A 19,797-nucleotide genomic window follows, 5' to 3' on the forward strand; every position below is an offset into this window, starting at 1 on the left:
AATTAATATGGATTCAAGAGAATCTTCAGTCAATAGAGATCCTTAATTTTTTTAAATTTCTGGTTTCGAAAAGGGGGTTCGGATTCCCCGGAACCCATCCCCCTAGCCTACATGCCTGCACTGTCGGTGATTTGCGACGATAATCAGAAACAGAAGCAACAGGTAAATTACAGTAATACTTGAACTTTTAGGCTTAAAATTTTTATTCGGTTTCACAACCTTGAACCTAGAAATGGAAGACAATATTTAGAGTTTGATTGCTGATTGCAGTATATTTCGAGCATTATTTGTCGGATCTAGGCCTGTGCGATATGTCGACATATCGAATCGATCTTGCCACATATATCAACATTCGATATTCCAAATATATCAATATCCTAAATTTTCGATATCGATATTGGGGAGGGCGAGGTATAGAAGGCCCCTAAGACTTGCGATGGATAAAGAAATAAAACTTTCTTTTTATAATGATGTCTCCTAATGATAATTTTGTTTATTACCACAAATTGCAATATAAATAAATTCTCTTGCAAATTGTCAATGTTATATAGTATAATTTCTTAGCCGCCAGAACGTTAGTTTTCCCGGAAAAAGGAAACGAAAAAGCACTTTGCTAAACAACTGCTTCGAACTTTGACCAAGAATTTATCATAAGAATTTTTCAATTCCTTTCTCTCGGAGATTTTTATCCATTTTGGCCTTTCGGACCGCTCATTGACAAAAAGTGCTCACACGACCGCTATATGCAGACATGCTCTTAGGCAAAGTCAGTGATTTTGAAAAGGAAACGAGTTTTTAATAATAATAATAATAATAATAATAACTATTATTATATGTATTATTATTATTATGATTATTATTATTATTATTATAACAATTGTATTTACAACTATGGTACTTTCGTTTTATTTTGCATGGAGGCTCGGAAGTCTGATACACCACTGGTGTCTTTCATTCTGTGTTTGTCTCTCTTTCCGTTTCGTCTGGATGTTTGTTTTCCTGCTGTTAGGCTTGTATATTAAACCTGTACTTTATGTAACTTTTTCTTTTTCTACGAGATTCTTTTTCTTTTTCTTTTCTTTTTGGAAAAAGAAGAGAATTGCTTTCCTCTGATATTTATTTCTTACCATTGACCTTCTTTGAACTCCTTAAGTAAGATCGTTTTATTACCTTTTATGTCATCAATTGTCTTCACAATAACAAAATCATCATTCGTAACAATTTATTTTATTCCCTTATTTGCAGTTTGCCACGCTGATATATTTGTTACAAATTTGAGGTTTGGTCCAACGCCTTTCTAATGCTGAACCACTGCAACGACCAAGTTGTTTGTTTTGCCTACTATTGCAGGAAAGGGAGAATTGCAGGTGGTAATGCACTTTTGGAGCCGTGCATACATATGTGTGATTCAGAAGTGAATGTAAGAAGTGAAAGAAGTGCTCACTGCGTAGAAGTGAATGTAAATGTGTGTAAATGTTTTGTGCTTCGGACAAAGACTAAGTAATGTTATGCCTGCTGCCTGAAGGGTGTGTGTATATTCACACTCTATAGTAACAATATTTTATATTTGAAATATCTTTTGTTATAGTTTTTTCAAATGAGTATCTTTTTCTTTTTAGCAAACTTAGCTCTTCATTATGATAAGTTGTTTAATATGATTGTAGTGATTTCTTTGATGTAAATTATTTTTTGCATATTTTAAATATTTTATATGTTGTATTTAGTTGAAATAAATGTGGATTTTTTATGTAAGTTTCTGTCATTTATGTATAAGTATGGAAATCCTGCCAGATCTTCTATATAGGTAGTATTTACTTCTTGATAAAATTGTTAGGCGTAATGTGAATTAGGCTAAGTGGGAATTGGCATTTCACCTAAAATGGCGAATGTGATTATTATCTGTGGTTTGCAGCTGATAAACTGTTAGGCAAAATGGGAGACACCACAAATTTATTAGAAGTAAGAAATATTATAACTTTTCTATAGATTTGTTAAGATCAATCAATTTTATGAATAGAATTCTAAGGCACAAACTCATCTTCCATCTCATTTCAATTGCTTATAATTACGGGATGCAATAAAAGTTGTAAAACACAGTTTTATCCATCAAAGGTCAACTTGTGTAATTCTAATAAAGTACTACTGGTATGCTTGTATGCGTAAACCTATCTTAGGTATACTCTAAAATAGTGGAGCCTATTTATAAATTTTCTGGCATGGTTTTTGACATTTTAATTAACCACCGGCGTGCTATGCTGGCTCACTTGAATCATTGACCAATTGAAGAATAATAGACCCGGTTCGGTGGAAAAATTCAAGTTTTTTAAAGAAAAAAAGTTTTTGACAAACAGTTAAAATGTCCCTTAGTAGCAATTTATTTGGTTTAGTAGATTGTTTGATTTTTATAATATACTCCCATGTTCGTGAGTCTGGTCCCACCCACATCCGCACTAATTTTATAACATACCAGAACTTACTACCCAATTAGCGCTGATTACCTATAATATTAAAAAAAAATGTGCTGTTTCAGAAACATAAAAAAATATTCTGGGTGAGGCTAAGTCTACACTAATTCCACTCGTTCAACCGATTGAGACGAAACTAATACACAAAGTTAGTCTTAAATTAGTCCTGAAGATATCGCAAATAAAGAAATTTAGTGCTGTTTATCTTATCATAAAGAATAAGGGGCCGATTGCTTTCTTTCATGATTCCGCCATTAAAGAGTCTGAAATATGTTTTGGCCTTGTGATAACAGCACTAATTTTCTTTCTATGGGGTATTATCACCACTAATTCTATGGGGAATATGTTAGGTACACCACATGTAACTAAACATTGGCAAAACAGCACGTCTGTTTACAGTTTCTTGGTTACCAAGTTTTGGGGAAACTTGCGGTACATTTCATAGACTTCACAAAGATCTGCAAATGATAGTTTCGCCTCGACGTAGAACGACTTGATAGATCAACGGAACCATAAATTATCATACCATCAGGAGTCTAAGAGACCGTCGTGGACCTTGATTAAGATATAGCCTTTCTCTAACCACTTACAATTCTCATAGCACAAAAATCAATTTTCTATCTGAAGTTAGAATCCAATTCAAGGAACTTTCCGGGCTATTGCTTACAGTCACAGAACTACATATCTTTAGGCAGCGATTCTTGTTAGAAGGTGTGAACTCATTGGAACGCATGACTCCAACTTCTAAACTTAACTTAGTTATCGGAGTCGCCGAACGAATGCCTAAGTCGTTTGCAATGGCACGAACACCAATCCGAGGGTCTACTTCCTGGAGAGCTAACCCCAGCACGATGTTGGTCGGTGTCCACACGAAGCTCTTTTATGAAATGCTGTGTCAGCGGTACGAAATTTGCCAAACTAGTGGCGAATGGTGCACTTATTCGCCATTCATAGCCCAAATTCTCAGTTAATTTTATTTTGATTTGCTATAAAATGCCCTAGTTTGTATTCCTAAAGACAAAGTCAGTGCCTCCTTCTGATCAGTGCCTTTGTCATCACTAGGGCTTGGAATTTGAAGACCTAAAAATTGCCTAAAAAGGACCTATAAAAAACCTAAAATATTATAAAAAATACTTAAACATTCGAAAAACAGACGTAAAAATAAAACCCAACTTAATTAGAATTACATATTTAATGAATATAATGCTCAAGAAATACAAGCTTGTGGTACCAGGTAACCAAGAAAGTTCGTGCGGGTTCAGTACAAAAAAGAAAAGTTCCAATAAATATTGTGCTTACCTTATGTTTATTCCGCAAAATATCCATCATTGGCTTCTACAACCTTCTCCCATCAGCTTCTACAACCTTCGCCTGTAGATATCGTTGTTGAAGAAATCTTTGTGTTGGAACTCAAAAGACTGCGCTAACGCGTTTTCAACCTCTTCTTGAGTCTTGAATTGTCAATTGCGCTTATGGTTTTCCATATACAAAAAAGATAGTAGTCTGATGGAGCAATGTCTGGTGAATACGCTTTATGTGGTAGAAGTTCCCAGCCGAGAGAAGAAATCACCTCCAGGGTCATCTTTGCTATATGCGGTCTAGCGTTGTCATCGTGGAAAAGAACAACCTTCTTATTCACAAGTGCAGAATGCTTTTTTTTTTTTTTTTTTGCAAGGTGTTTCGTTTTCTTTGCAATTGTGCTGAGTACAAATCTTTGGTTATGGTTTTACCACTTTCCAAGAACTCATAATGCACAATCCCAGCAATGGTCCACCATATACACTGCTTCACCTTCCGCTGATGAAGAACAGGTTTTGCACTTAAACGCATGGAGTTATTTGGCGATAACCAATCATACGAGCGTTTTTTGTTAACGTCCATTACCCACTTTTCATCGCACGTCGAAATACGGTCCAAAATTGGACAGTTGTTGTTCGTAGGCAGCAAGGAAAAGCAAATGTTCAGTTGTTGGAGACGGTTCGAAGCGGACTGCACCTGAGGGACCCACTTACTCAGTTTACACGATTTTCCATGCTCATGCAACTGCACAGGAATGGTTTCATCGCGTACCCCAAATCGTTGAGCAAGTTCTTGACCCGTTTGACTTGAATCATCTTCAATTGCTGTCTTGAGTTGCTCCAAATCGAGAGATTTTGGTCTGCCTGATCGAAGTTTGTCTTCAAGTGTCTCATCGCCGGTCCAAAAGGTCTGAAACTACTTTTGAGCTGTCCGTTCACTAATTGTACCTTCTCCAAACGCTGCACATATTTTTCTTCTTTCGTGCCCAACTTTAACTCCGCTTCTTTTGTGCCCAACTTTAACTCATACAGTAAACAAATCCTGATAATTATGATCGGAAGATAAGCATGGAAGAGAAAATCACATGAAAATTTTGGTCTACGGTGTAAAAATAAGCCATTCTCTTTTATTAGCTCTATTATGTTACATAGAGTTAAAAGAGAGTACTAGCAGCATTTGGCATTTGCCTTTTATAATTTTTTACTGTTAAATATGTTGATAGTCTGCTCTTGTGTAATCGGAACCGAAACTGGCTCTAGAACCGGATTTGGAACTGAACATACGCCACTAAGTACCTCCTAAACCACGTGTGTGTTCGTGTGTGTATGGGTGTGAGAGAAAGAGCGAAAATGCAATTTTAAAGTTCCTAGAAACTTACTTTAAAGCTTCTTGAATTAATCTATATAATTTGTTTGTTTATTATTTTCGCTTTGAAAAAAATCATTAGATTTTCATATCCTCACATAGACTCTACGGACCAGAATTCAAGTCGCCACACGTCGAAATATCTTGTAATGCGCTATGGTTCAGATATATAATAGTGGCGCGTTACAGATTTCTCTTTGGCTAAGAAAAATATTATCGTTGGATAAAATTTTCTAAATATGAAGTACATATTAGTTCTGTCCTTTTTTGTGGTCAAAACTGCATTTATTTTAGAACATACTGCATGACCAGATTAATCAAAGTATTGTTCATCCCTGGCTACTACTTTCTCCCACCTCTCAGGCAATTTTTGAATTTCATCTTGAAAAAAATATATCGTCTGTTTTGTCTTTTGAGGCGATCACACTTTGAAGCCAATTTTCGATTTCTGTGAAAGAAGGAAACCGATGACCTGCCAAATCGTGCTGCATTTGCCTGAACAACGAGTAATCAGGAAAAGCTATGTCCAGATAAGACGGCGGGTGCAGTAAAATACGCCGCTTGAGCGTTTCCAATAATTTTTAACCTTTTGTCACTCGCGCCAAATTTAGTAACAAAACTACTCGCGCGTTTGCTTTTTTTCAACATTGACATTTTGAGAGACAAATAATATATTTGGTAACATTTATTTAAAGTAATGCACGAAATTGTTGAGCAAATTACTTAGAACTTTTTGAATTGCTACTATAGTGCTGTCAAAATGTCTTGATCAGTGGAAAATGTGTGAACTAACGCTCAAACCATCGCACACCCACGCGTTGTGCTAATAAGGGTTCAGCTGTTGCTAAACGAGAGAGCCTTGGCGAAAGGAAGTGGATTCCTTCAGTCAATGTGGTTCCTCTATAGCTTGTCAATATCTCTTCTCTGACTTCGGGTTTCCAAATCATCGAATCTAATGCCCTGAGTAGCAGTAAAAAGCTCGTGTAACTCATTGCTGCTCTTACGATTGCAATTCCTGTTCCGTCACATGCCCACTGTGATCTTACATCATCACGTGCTCCCTTCTTCGTGGCAGTCAAATAAAGACGTCGAAATAAAACCATTAATTCCGTTCTTAAAGTTGCTGTACAGTTGCAGAGCGTTCTTCGTAGAAACTTGTTCGTAATATGTCCAAATACTTGTTAGTACGTTTTACAATTTCATCAATCACGGCTATATAGATATTTTTTTTTTAAAAAAAAGCACCAGTTTATTCAGTGATATCATTAGAAGTATGTTTTGGTCGCAGCAACTTTTCACAATGTTTTTACACTTTGTCTTTCCCGATGCTGCCAGTTACTTCTTCCATTTTGTTTTTCTGTCTTTCCCAATGAAAAAAAAACTTCACTATTTTCACTGAAACCGTAACTCACATCCATATCGTTTGCATCTGAGCCTGCATCTACACTGTTCTGATCTGCTTCACTATCATGATCAATATCATCTTCATTCACTTTCTCATTACTCAAAAATCCGCATCACTTTTAGCAGCCACTAATTTTCGATAGTTTGCACCAGACTCATCATTAATATTGTGAAGCCACGTCTATATCTCACTTGTATCCAAGAAGGGAAACATTGGTTAGAAAAACAAACCTTCACTTATAAACAGTAATTATTACATTAACGATCGCGCGTTGGAAAATTTCAAACTCCATAAAAATATATGGTTGCTACTTTTATCACGGAACTACTCGCGCGTTTGAAAAAAGCAAACACGGACGAAACTATTTCCTCAACCTGTACTGGAAGCTACTACAATTGCAGCACGTCAGCGAGCTTTTAGGTGGAAGACGGGGAGGAACCACTTGAGGAATAGCAGTGGGGATGAATCCGCTAATGCGACCGTTCGTAAAAATTATTAGTTTTTGTTCACCTGTTTGCTTTTTTCCAACAGCGCGAGTGACAAAAGGTTAAAGACTTCTACGACATGAGGCCGATAACATGAGGCCGATATGACATGAGGCCGATCATGTCTTTCCTCGTATTCTGGTCGGTTTTTCCTAATGCACGGTTCAAACGAATCAATTGTAAATTATATCGATCGGCCGTAATGGAATCGCCAGGTTGTAGCAGCTCATTGTACACTGAGAAAAATCTGTTCTCCGGAGAGCGGCATATTGTACAAATATACGGAATAATTTTGCTTACTATAGAAATCAGTATGTAGCATACGTTATCTGTATGCTACATAGACACTGCCTTTAGCTGTTACGTCATGTCGTTGCAGGATGTCTGATATCTAACAGTCTTCTTTATATTACATACATACTGTATATGCTATGTTACCTTCGTCAGCAATACTTCCATTTGTATGTGAGATCCTGACTGCCTATATTGTTTCATACAGAAAGTGCGTTCAGTTGGAACACTTATACAGAAAATATTATACAAACATGCGTTTTCAGTTATACGTTTGCTGTACGTTGTCTAAAAAGTACAGGATTTACAAATGTAACATACGATTTTACATACGTCACATACATTTTCCTCAGTGTATTCAACACCCCTTTGGTCCTACTAGATACATACCATGACATTAGAACTAGGAATATTCGGCTTTGGTGTTGATGTCGAGGTCGATGGCAACGATTGACAGGGAATAGCGTGGTATTTGTTTCTTCTTGTGGTTGTCGTTGAATACACATATCTCGTAGTAGCCACAATCCGATGTAAGAAATCCTTCCTTTGTTGCCTTTGAGTTAGCTGCTCGCAAGTGAAAAATCACTTTCAACACGTCTCTGTTTCAACTCATAAGGCACCCAATTGTCTTGCTTGTGGATCATACAAATGAATTTCAATCAAACGCAAGCTGCTTACTGCATAACTCCCAATGGTTCTGCCAGCTTCTCTTGTGTTTGACATGAATCTTCATCGAGTAATGCCTCCAATGCTTTGTCTTCGATTCTTTTTAGCTGTCCAGAGCAAGGCTTGTCTTCAACGCTGGAAGCACTATTCCCTATATGATTTGTCAGTTGAAGCATTGTCACCATAAATTTCTTCAAACATTCAATGAGCTTCAGCTACACTTTTCTTCCAATTAAAGCAGAAAACTAAAACCTACCGCAAATGCTGCTTAGTTAACACAAAATGTGACACATTCAACACAATGAAAAAACAAGGGCCTTGTATGAAACTCAAATCGATATAAACTGGATACACTTGACAGATGTCTAACCAAAATCAGCTGTAACTATGAAACATTCATAACAGCCAGAGCCATCTTTGGAAAACGGATAGAACTAATTTGTACTCCTAATAATATACAGACTATGTAAACTATTATATATCAAAAGTAGTTTAATACCGTCAGAACTTTGTTATTATTCATATAAAGACCACTGTGTTTAAGATATAAATTTATGTTTAGACAGTAAATAAACAAACTAAACAAGATAATGGCAATAACATCATAAATAACAAGAACAAAATTCAACCATCATTCATTCATTTATGTTGATTTTTCTTTTTCGGCTTTTTTCTAAACCTTCTTCTGTTATTTATCCATCCATCATATTTGTTATTTTTCTTTCTTTCTGTGCTGGTTTCTTCCCCTTATTTCCTTTTTCACTTTCTTGTCTTTCTTCCTCCTGTGATATTTTTATCTCTTGTCCAGTTCAAATTTCTTTCGTCTCCCTCTCTCTCTCTTTTTTTTTTTTTGAAATTTCATAGATGTTCTTGGGTTTTTTCTTCTTCTAAAACTTCTTTCTGGGCTCCTTTCTAGTTTTCGTTCTGTTTGAACATTTCATCCACTGTTGCTTCTTCTTCGATCTGTTCATCAAATATCTTTTCGTATTGCATTTCTTTCCCTCCATTATCTAATTTATTATTGTTTTCTTCTTATCCCTTATCACGTGATTTCATGTTATGAGGATTCTTGCATTTCCGGAGCATGATGTCATCTAAGTGGCAGATGAACTTTTAGAAGCATTTGCTCGCTAGTGTGTCAAACGCGAACTTCCCTTGAATTTGTAGTGATCTTCAATGGAGTGAAAATTCTAGTACAAGCAGTAATGCAATATATATATATATATATATATATATATATATATATATATATATATATATATATATATATATATATGTTGCATTTATAATACAGTGAAACCTGTCTTTAGGGGTACTCGCAAAAATTTCCGTTAAAGTTAGGTTTCTGCTTAATGGAGGTAGACAGTTCCTTTAAAAAAAATGCAATTCAATTTCATGTCCTTCGACTATGGGAGGTAGTTTATCAACCCATTCATCAAATGTTTCACTATGTAGTAGGGATGGCCAAAAATTTTCGGATCCTGATATCCCGGATCCACTGAGATCCGGATCCGGATCTTGCTGCATCCGGACCTAGATCCGGATCTCGGATCCGAATCTCAGATCCGGATCTTGCATCCGAATCTCAGATCCGGATCTTGCATCCGAACCTCAGATCCGGATCTCGGATCTGGGTCCGGATCTCGGGTCTGGATCCTGATCTCGGATCTGGATCCGAAATTCGAATCTCAGATCATGATTCGTATCCAAACCTACATCTGAAATTGTGATGATAAAATTGAATATCTAAAATTCGTCAAAACTTCTTTCGGATTCACTGATATAGTAGGTTGCTGTGCTTTTAAATGTTTCCATAACACGTTTGTGCTACCTTTGTTCTTTATTTTATTTTAACCTTGCAATATTTACACGTTGAACTTTCTGTTGAAGTCTCTTTAGTAAAATGTTTCGAAATTAATGTTAGCTTCACATTGAAAATATTTATTTTATTCCTAGAAAATAAACTTTCTTCTCTTCTCATATACAAATGAAATATCTTTTATATAAGGCCCTTCTAGTCGCAGGAATACTAGACAAAACAAACTCTTTATTAATAGTAGTTTCTGACCCCTTAGAGTCCAACCATCAACAAATGTAATAATGAATATCTATCACTTCGAAGGTAGGCCTATATACAACAAAAAATATAGACTGGTTGGCGTGGAACAACAGTAGATTTTTAAACAAACACACGAGAATTTCAGGAGAGCGATGTGGTTGTGTTCGTTGTATGACTTTATTACCTAACTTATGGCTTGCCCTTCTGAGGTCGGGAGTTTGTTGAAGGAGTAAATATGAAAGAGATTTCTGTTATTGTTTCTTCACCCTCCAGGTTTCTTTAATCATACATTGCAGGACATAACTAAAACATATCCATGCACCGTATCATTGAAGAGTTTTGTGTTTTGTATATTAAAGTGTTCAAAAATATTTAACATATTCGCATTTATTCATGTGATCTCAGGTTCAATTCTCGGTGGGAACATACATGAGAAAATTGAAAGCTGAAACAATATGAAAATAGTATTTAAAAGTCAGGAAATTGATATTAAAGCTTTAGCTATCTATTGGGACTGTAAGGCTGTAGTTAAATTAACCCACACTTTTCGTGAAGATATATTACGTCGTTATTGTTTATTTACTATAAGCTACCATATACATCCTCTGTAATAATACAACTACTTTACACTGTAGTAATGAACAGATGAAAACATTGGAAAAGGAATGGAAGGAAGGTCTCCAGAGCCTTAGATCAAGGTACTAACCTATCATTTGCCGAGTATAACAGAGGAACAACCCTGGAAAATCCTCAGTCAGGATGGCTGTTCTCCGAATTCGAACCCGGTGTTATCTAATTGCGAAGCAAGAATCCTAACAAGTAACCTGAGCTCGCTCAGTATTATTATTATTATTATTATTATTATTATTATTTAATTAACGTAATGTTTTAAAATTAGTGCAATTTAAACCGTACTTTCTTTATTGCTGATGTTATAGTTAATAAGCCTACATGAGACATCAGTCCCCCATCAAGAAAGAATACTAGAGCTGGAATTCAGGAAGCGGGGGTGAAGAGATTAATGAGGATGAGGAAATTATGTACGATGCAAAAACAGTAATTATGACCGTCACAGATGTACTCACTTACATACGTCAATTAATATTTCTCTGATACAGTGCACTCTTACCTTCTATAGTGGCGGAAAAATGACCCATTTTTGTAAACGAACACACTAAGCACGTGCGTATAGGCGCAATGTCCGTGCAAAGAAACGTAGATAAAACTGGAAAAAAAATAGGAAAAGCAAGGGGAAAATGATAAACCGCCCTTCAACTAAAAAAAAAAACTAAAAAAAAACTAAACTCAGAGCTATTAAAGACGCGAGGAGAATTTTATTGAAAAGATTGTTTTTCCTTAGTGATTAGTTGTGCTAACTATGAATATGCATTAAAAAGAAAACGAGTAGCTAGCTCTGAGCTTTGCAAACTAGTTTGATAGAAAATATTGGATAAAATTTAATAATAAAGAAGGCATCTATAATAATTAAAACAAACTAAATTCTTGGCACGACAGTCCTTTGGTTCGTACCAGCGGGCTTACATTCAAAGTGGGGATGTGTAGTCAACGCACCGACACCCGAAGTCCCTAATGCCGGCTTTCTAGACTGGAGTCCGCTACCTCTTACTTAAGATAACTCCCCAATTGTCCTCACGATGCTGGGTCAACATCGAAATTGATGAGTGCCTCTCCGGAAATTGAACCCGTGACCACGGGCACCGAAGGCACGCTCTCCGTCTTCCATAGACGAAAAGCTATAGTTACCCACATTATCTAATACAGAAATAAGTTCTGATTTTCTAATAGCTGCTGATGGTGATAGTCAAGGTTCACCGAAGCATGATCCCAAACCAAACCCAAACTGAGATATTGATGTCACTGGAACGCCTGCAAAGTCATTGTGGGTAAGTGAATTGCCCACTTGTCAGGATGAAGGGCGATGGTGATGTGAAATGCAGGGCTGTCAGAGGTACTACTTATGATAATTGGATTTATAATATTCTATGTTGCCATAAACCCTCTTCAAGAACATAACTGTTAATCTTAGCTTTGAAAATGTTACGTAAGGAGTTTTATTGCTATCGTTAGGTTGCATTAGGAATTATCGGACTTATTTTAACGCTTAACATTTACATCTCTTCTGATTTACGAATATTTACATCGCGATTATCCCCTTAAGGTCAATTAGTGATATTTTAAATCATTTCGAACCAACTTTATATTTGGTTAGTCTTGTTATATGGGAATAATTGAGATCAGATGCAGTCTACAAGCTAAGTCCAATAGAATCTTGGCCGATCTCCTGATAAACCACGTCTTTCAGCAAGCCGATACCCACATGAGAAAATCTTCGGTTGGGTGTGAAAGCTTCCATAAGAACCAGCACTCCAATCAGTGAAATGTGTTTTGCTAATTTGTATTCAATGCGAAAGTACCTAACTTTATTGCTAAAAAAGAAAAGGCATTTATTTCAAACAAGTCGCCATTACAGTTCTCGTATATGAACACAACAGTCATGAAAAGTCAAGCTAAAGCGCGACTTGCCCCTGAAGTAGGTGGGGGACACCTGACACCCGGTAGCTGAAAAATCGCCTTTTTTTCCATGGTCTCCTGAGAGCAAGGACTCAATTTTCCACTGTCTCACGATACGCTATGACCCACGCCCCGTCCACCCATGATCTTTTACGACCTCCATGTTAGGGGTGTATTCATTCCCTTTTATGAGCACTTTTAAGGGGGTGTACTCGTTCCCTTTTATGAGCACATTTTCCACCCCCTACGAGCAGAGATAACACATAAGAGTACGTAACACATAACAAAGGTGTACTCGTTCCCTTTTATGAGCATATTTTTCAACCCCTACGAACACATAGAAGAGCACATAAGAGTACGTAACATAGCAGATAATACATAAGACTACATACTTTTTCCAGAGCAGAGAATACATGGAGATTACAAACATAGCACAGATTACATAGTAGCCAAACAGCTATGGTGTACTCGTTCAACCCCTATTTATACATAGCAGAGGTAATAAAAGAGTATGGCATATTTTTCAACCCCTATTTTAACATAGCAGGAGTGTACTCGTTATTTGAACATAGCAGATATTACATAAGATTCATGAGGGGTGTACCAGTTCAACCCCTAGCAGAGGTAAAAAAAAAGAGTATGGCATATTTTCCAATCCCTATTTTAACATAGCAGATAATAAGGGACAGTAGGGCTCAGATCTAACACATTGAAGACTTGTTCTAGCAGAGACAAACATTTTGATTTCGAAAAAGTTGAAAGTTGCACGATGTTTGTCAAACTCGGGTAGATGATACATTTGATGATCCTAAATCGAATGCCGTTAAAATTTTATTTCTATCTCTCACCGTTTTCCAGATATAACGATTCGAATTTTTCAAAATTTCGACCCATCTGGTTTCTGAGTTTTTGAAACTCTGTATATGTGCACTCCACTGGAAAGACCGGTCAAAAATGTGGCTCTATCTCTTACCGCTTTCGAGATATGACGGTCTAGAGGCAAAAAATTTCGATTTTCGAAAAAGTTGAAAGTTGGGCGATGTTTGTTTACCAAACTTGGGTAGTTTATATATTTGATGATCCTAAATCGAATGCCGTTAAAATTTTATTTCTATCTCTCACCGTTCTCGAGATATGACGATCCGAAGTTTTTTTTGGCAACTTGGCCCACCCTTGTCGTACAAGTTTGAAACATGGTTCCATGGGTTCTTCATGTGTAAAATCGGCAAGGGTATTTATAAAGGGGAGATTTTTTCGATTATTTTTTTGATATTTTTGACCGTTTTCGAGATATGGGCCATTTTATGATTTTTGGACACCAAGTTTTTTTCGGGGCCACCGTGGCCCCCCACACTTGTCGTACAAGATTGAAACATGGTTCCATGGGTTCCTCATGTCTAAAAACGACAAGGGGTGAGGTACGGGGGGATTTTTTCGATATTTTTGACCGTTTTCGAGATATGGGCCATTTTATGAATTTTGGCTACCCAAAATGGACGTAGAAAATATTTAGCACATATCTTAGTCGTTTTTGTTCGGAGCCAATAGTAAATAGTTTTATTCTAGCCAATGAGATACTTGACTTGTAGATTTTGCTCCAATGAAAAAGAGTTTTATTTTAGCCAATCAGAGGAAAGCAGAACACTATATAAGGGGTGAGGTTCGAAGGAATTCTCAGTCAGTTATTCGTCGGCGTGCAAGAAGATAACATCGTGTGCAGTGTGTGAGAACAGTGAAGTGAATTTTAAGTGTGAATTAATGGTAAGTATTTTTTGAACTTTGTCAAAATTTTCGGTGCGGATTTTTAAGTGTTCCTCATAACCCCACCCATGATAGATTATTTTTTGAAAAATACGTTGTGTTGAGTACGTTCGTGAAAACCCGGTGTCACAGCGGCCAAAAATAAGCCGAATATAGATTTTTTAAAAATAAGCTAGTTTTGAACTTCGTCAAAATTTTCGATGCGGATTTTAAGTGTTCCTCATAACCCCACCCATGATAGATTATTTTTTGAAATATACGTTGTGTTGAGTACGTTCGTGAAAACCCGGTGTCACAGCGGCCAAAAATAAGCCGAATATAGATTTTTTTAAAATAAGCTAGTTTTGAACTGTCAAAATTTTCGGTGGTGGATTTTAAGTGTTCCTCATAACCCCACCCGTGATAGATTATTTTTTGAAGAATACGTTGTACTGAATACGTTCGTGAAAACCCGGTGTCACAGCGGCCAAAAATAAGCCGAATATAGATTTTTTTAAAAATAAGCTAGTTTTGAACTTTGTCAAAATTTTCGGTGCAGATTTTAAGTGTTCCTCATAACCCCACCCATGATAGATTATTTTTTGAAGAATACGTTGTGTTGAGTACGTTCGTGAAAACCCGGTGTCACAGCGGCCAAAAATAAGCCGAATATAGATTTTTTTAAAAATAAGCTAGTTTTGAACTTTGTCAAAATTTTCGATGCGGATTTTAAGTGTTCCTCATAACCCCACCCATGATAGATTATTTTTTGAAGAATACGTTGTGTTGAGTACGTTCGTGAAAACCCGGTGTCACAGCGGCCAAAAATAAGCCGAATATAGATTTTTTTAAAAATAAGCTAGTTTTGAACTGTCAAAATTTTCGATGCGGATTTTAAGTGTTCCTCATAACCCCACCCATGATACATTATTTTTTGAAGAATACGTTGTGTTGAGTACGTTCGTGAAAACCCGGTGTCACAGCGGCCAAAAATAAGCCGAATATAGATTTTTTAAAAATAAGCTAGTTTTGAACTTTGTCAAAATTTTCGATGCGGATTTTAAGTGTTCCTCATAACTTGCGCTATAGTTGGTTGGTTGATGAAATATTCGATGTTTTCAATCATGCTAATTATGAATATTATATCTTCTTTTCCATAAATATTAGTTTATGTGGGATACGCCTAATAAGCGATTTTTTTTGGATGATTTTGCAATGTAAGAAATGTAATAATTTGCTTTTCTCTATTTTCAGTTTTAGAAAACATCACTAAACCGTTAGGAAGAATACGTTATTGGAAAAAACACTTCTTGGTGTACTATAGTGGGAACAGCCCAAATTACAGTAAAAGCATCAAACAGCAGAAATACGTGAGATATAGGTTTTCGTAAATAATTGCTAGTTGGTAGAATACTATTTTCAGTTTTAGAAAATATCACTAAAACGTTATTGGAAAAAACACTTCTTGGTGTTCTATAGTGGGAACAGCCCCAATTACAGTATAAGCATCAAGCAGCAGAAATAATTGTTAGTTGATAGAATAAAGCAATAAAAAAAATGGAAAGTTCTAGTAATATTACAATCATTAACAAAATAACTAGAAAGTACAAAAAATTCCGAATGAATGGTACAATGATAACTGCACAACTTGCGAGAACCCCTGAAGGGGAAAACCCAATTACCTGGTTGCGAAGTGGAATTGCTCAACTATTGAATATGTTGATGGAGGATGTAGATTCCCACCATCAGGTAGGGCTGACATTATGGAATCAGAATAATCCAGATAGATCGTTTTGGTTTTCATTTCGAGAAGCAGCGAATGTCGGTGAAGACTTCGTCTGGGAGGCTCTGAATCGAGTCATTCAGTCAAATGCAAAATTTATGGAACAAGATCGTTTTGTTATTGATTTTCATCATGTGGCTTTACCTATAGGCGAAGGGAGGAAAAGTCAAAATTTTTCCTCTGATGAAGAATATATGAAAAAATGCAATGGTATAGTCGTTATTAAAAATAAAGATAGTAGTTGCCTTGCTCACGCCCTTGTAGTTGCTAAAGGGCTCATTGATAACAAAGGGAATAAAAATGCGTCTCAACCCTATTATAATCAAAAAAAGAACTTTATGACTTTAGAAGCTAAATTATTGTGTAAGAGTTCTGGCGTTAATTTGATGCATGGTGGTGGCATACCTGAATTAAAACTAATTCAATCATATTTAACTGATTATACGATTACAGTGTACGACGATTTGACGGGGGAGAAAACATTTTTCGAGGGCATCGGTGGTGAGAAGAAAATTAATTTACTCCTGATAAATAATCATTACAATGTTATTACCAATTTATGTGCTGCATTTAGCTGTGGGTACTTTTGCGAAACATGCCATAAGAGATATAATATGAAAGAAAAGCATATAGGGCACTGTAAGGCATTATGCAATAAATGTAGAAAAAATCCTCCATGTAAGAAGACAGATGAAGTATTAAATTGTAATAATTGTAACAGATGTTTTTACGGTAACGAATGTATGGCGTATCATATAAAATCAGGTTTGTGCTCACAGTTAAAAGTATGTAAAATATGTCTTAAAGCGTATGTTATCAAGAAAAATAGAAATCCTCACCAGTGTGGGGAAACATTTTGTATAAACTGTGACAATATGATGCCCCACCGTCATTTATGTTACATGCAATCACGAAAATATTCAAACGTAGGAAAATGGATGATGATATTATATGACATTGAGTGTAGGCAAGATGAAATATTCCGTGAACATGTGCCTAATTTGGTAATCACACAGCAAGTATGTTATCATTGTCTTGAGAATAGCGAGGGTAATTCATGTACTATTTGCAACAGAAAGGAAAACATTTTTTATGGTGAAGAGTGTGTTGCTGATTTTCTGGAGTATTTATGCAGTAAACCATCCAATATTAATAAAGTTATATGCATTGCACATAATGCAAAAGGATATGATGCACATTTTATCCTGCGTGCAATGATATCAGCGAAACGATGGACTCCAAGCGTCATAATGAAGGGGTGTAAAATATTGAGTATTGATTGTAAATATTTAAAATTCATTGATAGTATTAATTTCTTTCCGATGGCTCTATCAAAATTATCTGATGCATTTGACATAGAAGAAACAAAAGGTTATTTCCCACACTATTTTAATACGAAAGATAATCAAAGTTATGAAGGGCCTATGCCCGACCCTAAATTCTATGGTTTTCAGTATATGAAGGAAAAAGAACAAAAACAGTTTATGGAATGGTATGAGAAATCCTCAAATCAGACATTTAATTTTAAAGAAGAATTAATTCGTTATTGTCGCATGGATGTTAACCTTCTACGGAAGGCATGTGTTAAATTCGTAGTAGAATTCCAGCAAATAACTGATGTTAATCCACTAGTCGAAGCAATTAGTATAGCCTCGGCTTGTAATCTGGTATTTCGACGCAAGTTTCTCAAAGAACAGACTATAGGTATTATTCCTCATAATGGTTATCGTTGGTCAGATCAACAGTCCATCGAAGCGATTCAATGGTTGGTTTACGAACAAGAAAGACTAGGTATTACAATCAAGCACGCAGCAAATGGAAAGGAAATGGTTCTAAATGGTGTTTTAAAAGTAGATGGTTATGCACGTATAGATGAACAGATCCATGTATGGGAATATGAAGGTTGTTTCTATCACGGATGTGTTAAATGTTTTAAAGTAGGGCGTGATAAACCTATATATAATGATCCGCATACCACTCTTGAAATACGCTATGAAAACACCATTAGAAAAATTAATCATTTAAAAAACTTGGGCTACGTAGTTCATGAAATGTGGGGGTGTGAATGGAAGAATGAACTACGTAAAAATCCACAAATTGCAGAATTGGTGGCACATCACCCCCTATGTAGAAAAGATCCTATCAAACCTAGAGATGCTATATATGGGGGGCGATGTTCCGCTGTTAAATATTACTATAAGACTGCCCCCGGGGAGGAGGTGCACTACGTGGACGTCATTTCGTTATACCCCTACTGTTGCAAGGTGAAAAAATATCCCATAGGGCACCCAAAAATCTATGTGGGTGCCGATTGTCCTGCAATAGATAAATTTGAGGGTATCGTAAAATGTACAGTACTTCCTCCCCGGGATTTGTATCACCCCGTCCTTCCGTATCGCAGCAATCATAAACTTCTGTTCCCTCTGTGTCGTAGATGCGCGGACACTCTAAATACAGAGGACTGTGAGCATAGTGATGCGGAGAGGGCCCTCACTGGGACGTGGGTGGTGGACGAAGTACGTAAAGCCCAAGAGAAAGGTTATAAAATATTAGAAATGCATGAGGTATGGGAATATAAAGTAGTGCAATATGATCCTGTTAAAAAAGAAGGTGGCTTATTTACAAATTATATAAATTTGTTCATGAAATTGAAAACAGAAGCTCATGGTTTTCCTAAATGGTGTAAAAGTGAAGAACAGAAAAATAAATATATTAAGGATTATTATGAAAGAGAGGGAGTACAACTAGACAAAGGGAAAATTGGTAATAAAAACAAAGCACGAAAAAGTATTTGCAAATTAGCACTGAATTGTTTATGGGGCAAATTTGCTCAGAATGATAATATGACGCACACACAAATTATTCGAGAACCTGCCATATTTTATGATAAATTAACCGACAGTAATACTGAGGTAACACAAGTAATTCCAATTGATGAAGATGCATTATTATTAAATTACAAGATTTTGGATGATGCAATTATTCCGTTAAAAAATACTAATGTAATATTGGCTGCGTATACTACTATGCATGGTCGCTTAGAATTATACAGTTATTTAGAGAAGCTAGATAAAGATGTGTTATATATGGATACGGATAGTCTCATTTATATAGTAAGAGCTGGAGGCATAAAATTACCTCTTGGGGATTATTTCGGCGAGTTAAAAAATGAAATAGATAATGTAGGTCCCAATGCATATATTAATGAATTTTGTAGCGGCGGGACCAAAAATTATGCGTACGAGGTATTCAGCGGAGATACAACAAAGACCTGTTGTAAGGTGAGGGGAATTACTCTAAATAGTGAAACAATGAAAATTGTGAATTTCGAACAAATTAGAAATATGGTTCTGAATGATGCCCCTCCTGTAAGTGTGTCAAACCCTTGCAAAATTGCTCGCACAAAAGACATCAAAATTATCAGCAAAGAGGAAACGAAAACCTATCAATTGGTACACACAAAACGCAAAAGAGTTGAAGGAAGTTATGATACAGTGCCTTGTGGCTTTAAGAGAAATAGACTATTGTAAAAAAGAATAAGTTGTGTAAATAGATAATTATGGATAAAAAACAACTTTTAAGTTCTTTTTACTTCATTGATAATTCCACTGATCTTTGTGTATATTTGAAATATAGTAGTGATTATAAATTTTATGTGTTTGTAAAATTACGCATTGTTAATGAATGTATTGTGTTATCAATTAATG

General features: G+C 36.0%; 1 protein-coding gene across 1 annotated transcript in view; it reads right to left on the reverse strand.

Moving 5' to 3' along the window:
- The window catches only part of LOC145692422 (uncharacterized), a 76,273-nt gene extending 68,121 nt beyond the window's left edge, over positions 1–8,152 (reverse strand). The window contains exon 1 of the mRNA XM_081767729.1: positions 7,989–8,152. Within this exon, the coding sequence (XP_081623855.1) occupies positions 7,989–8,152 (164 nt within the window). The remainder of the gene's footprint in view (positions 1–7,988) is intronic.
- Positions 8,153–19,797: the final 11,645 nt, after the last annotated feature.

The sequence above is a fragment of the Thermobia domestica genome, chromosome 8, assembly GCF_964235325.1.
Source record: "Thermobia domestica chromosome 8, izTheDome1.hap1.1, whole genome shotgun sequence".
Taxonomy (NCBI): domain Eukaryota; kingdom Metazoa; phylum Arthropoda; class Insecta; order Zygentoma; family Lepismatidae; genus Thermobia; species Thermobia domestica.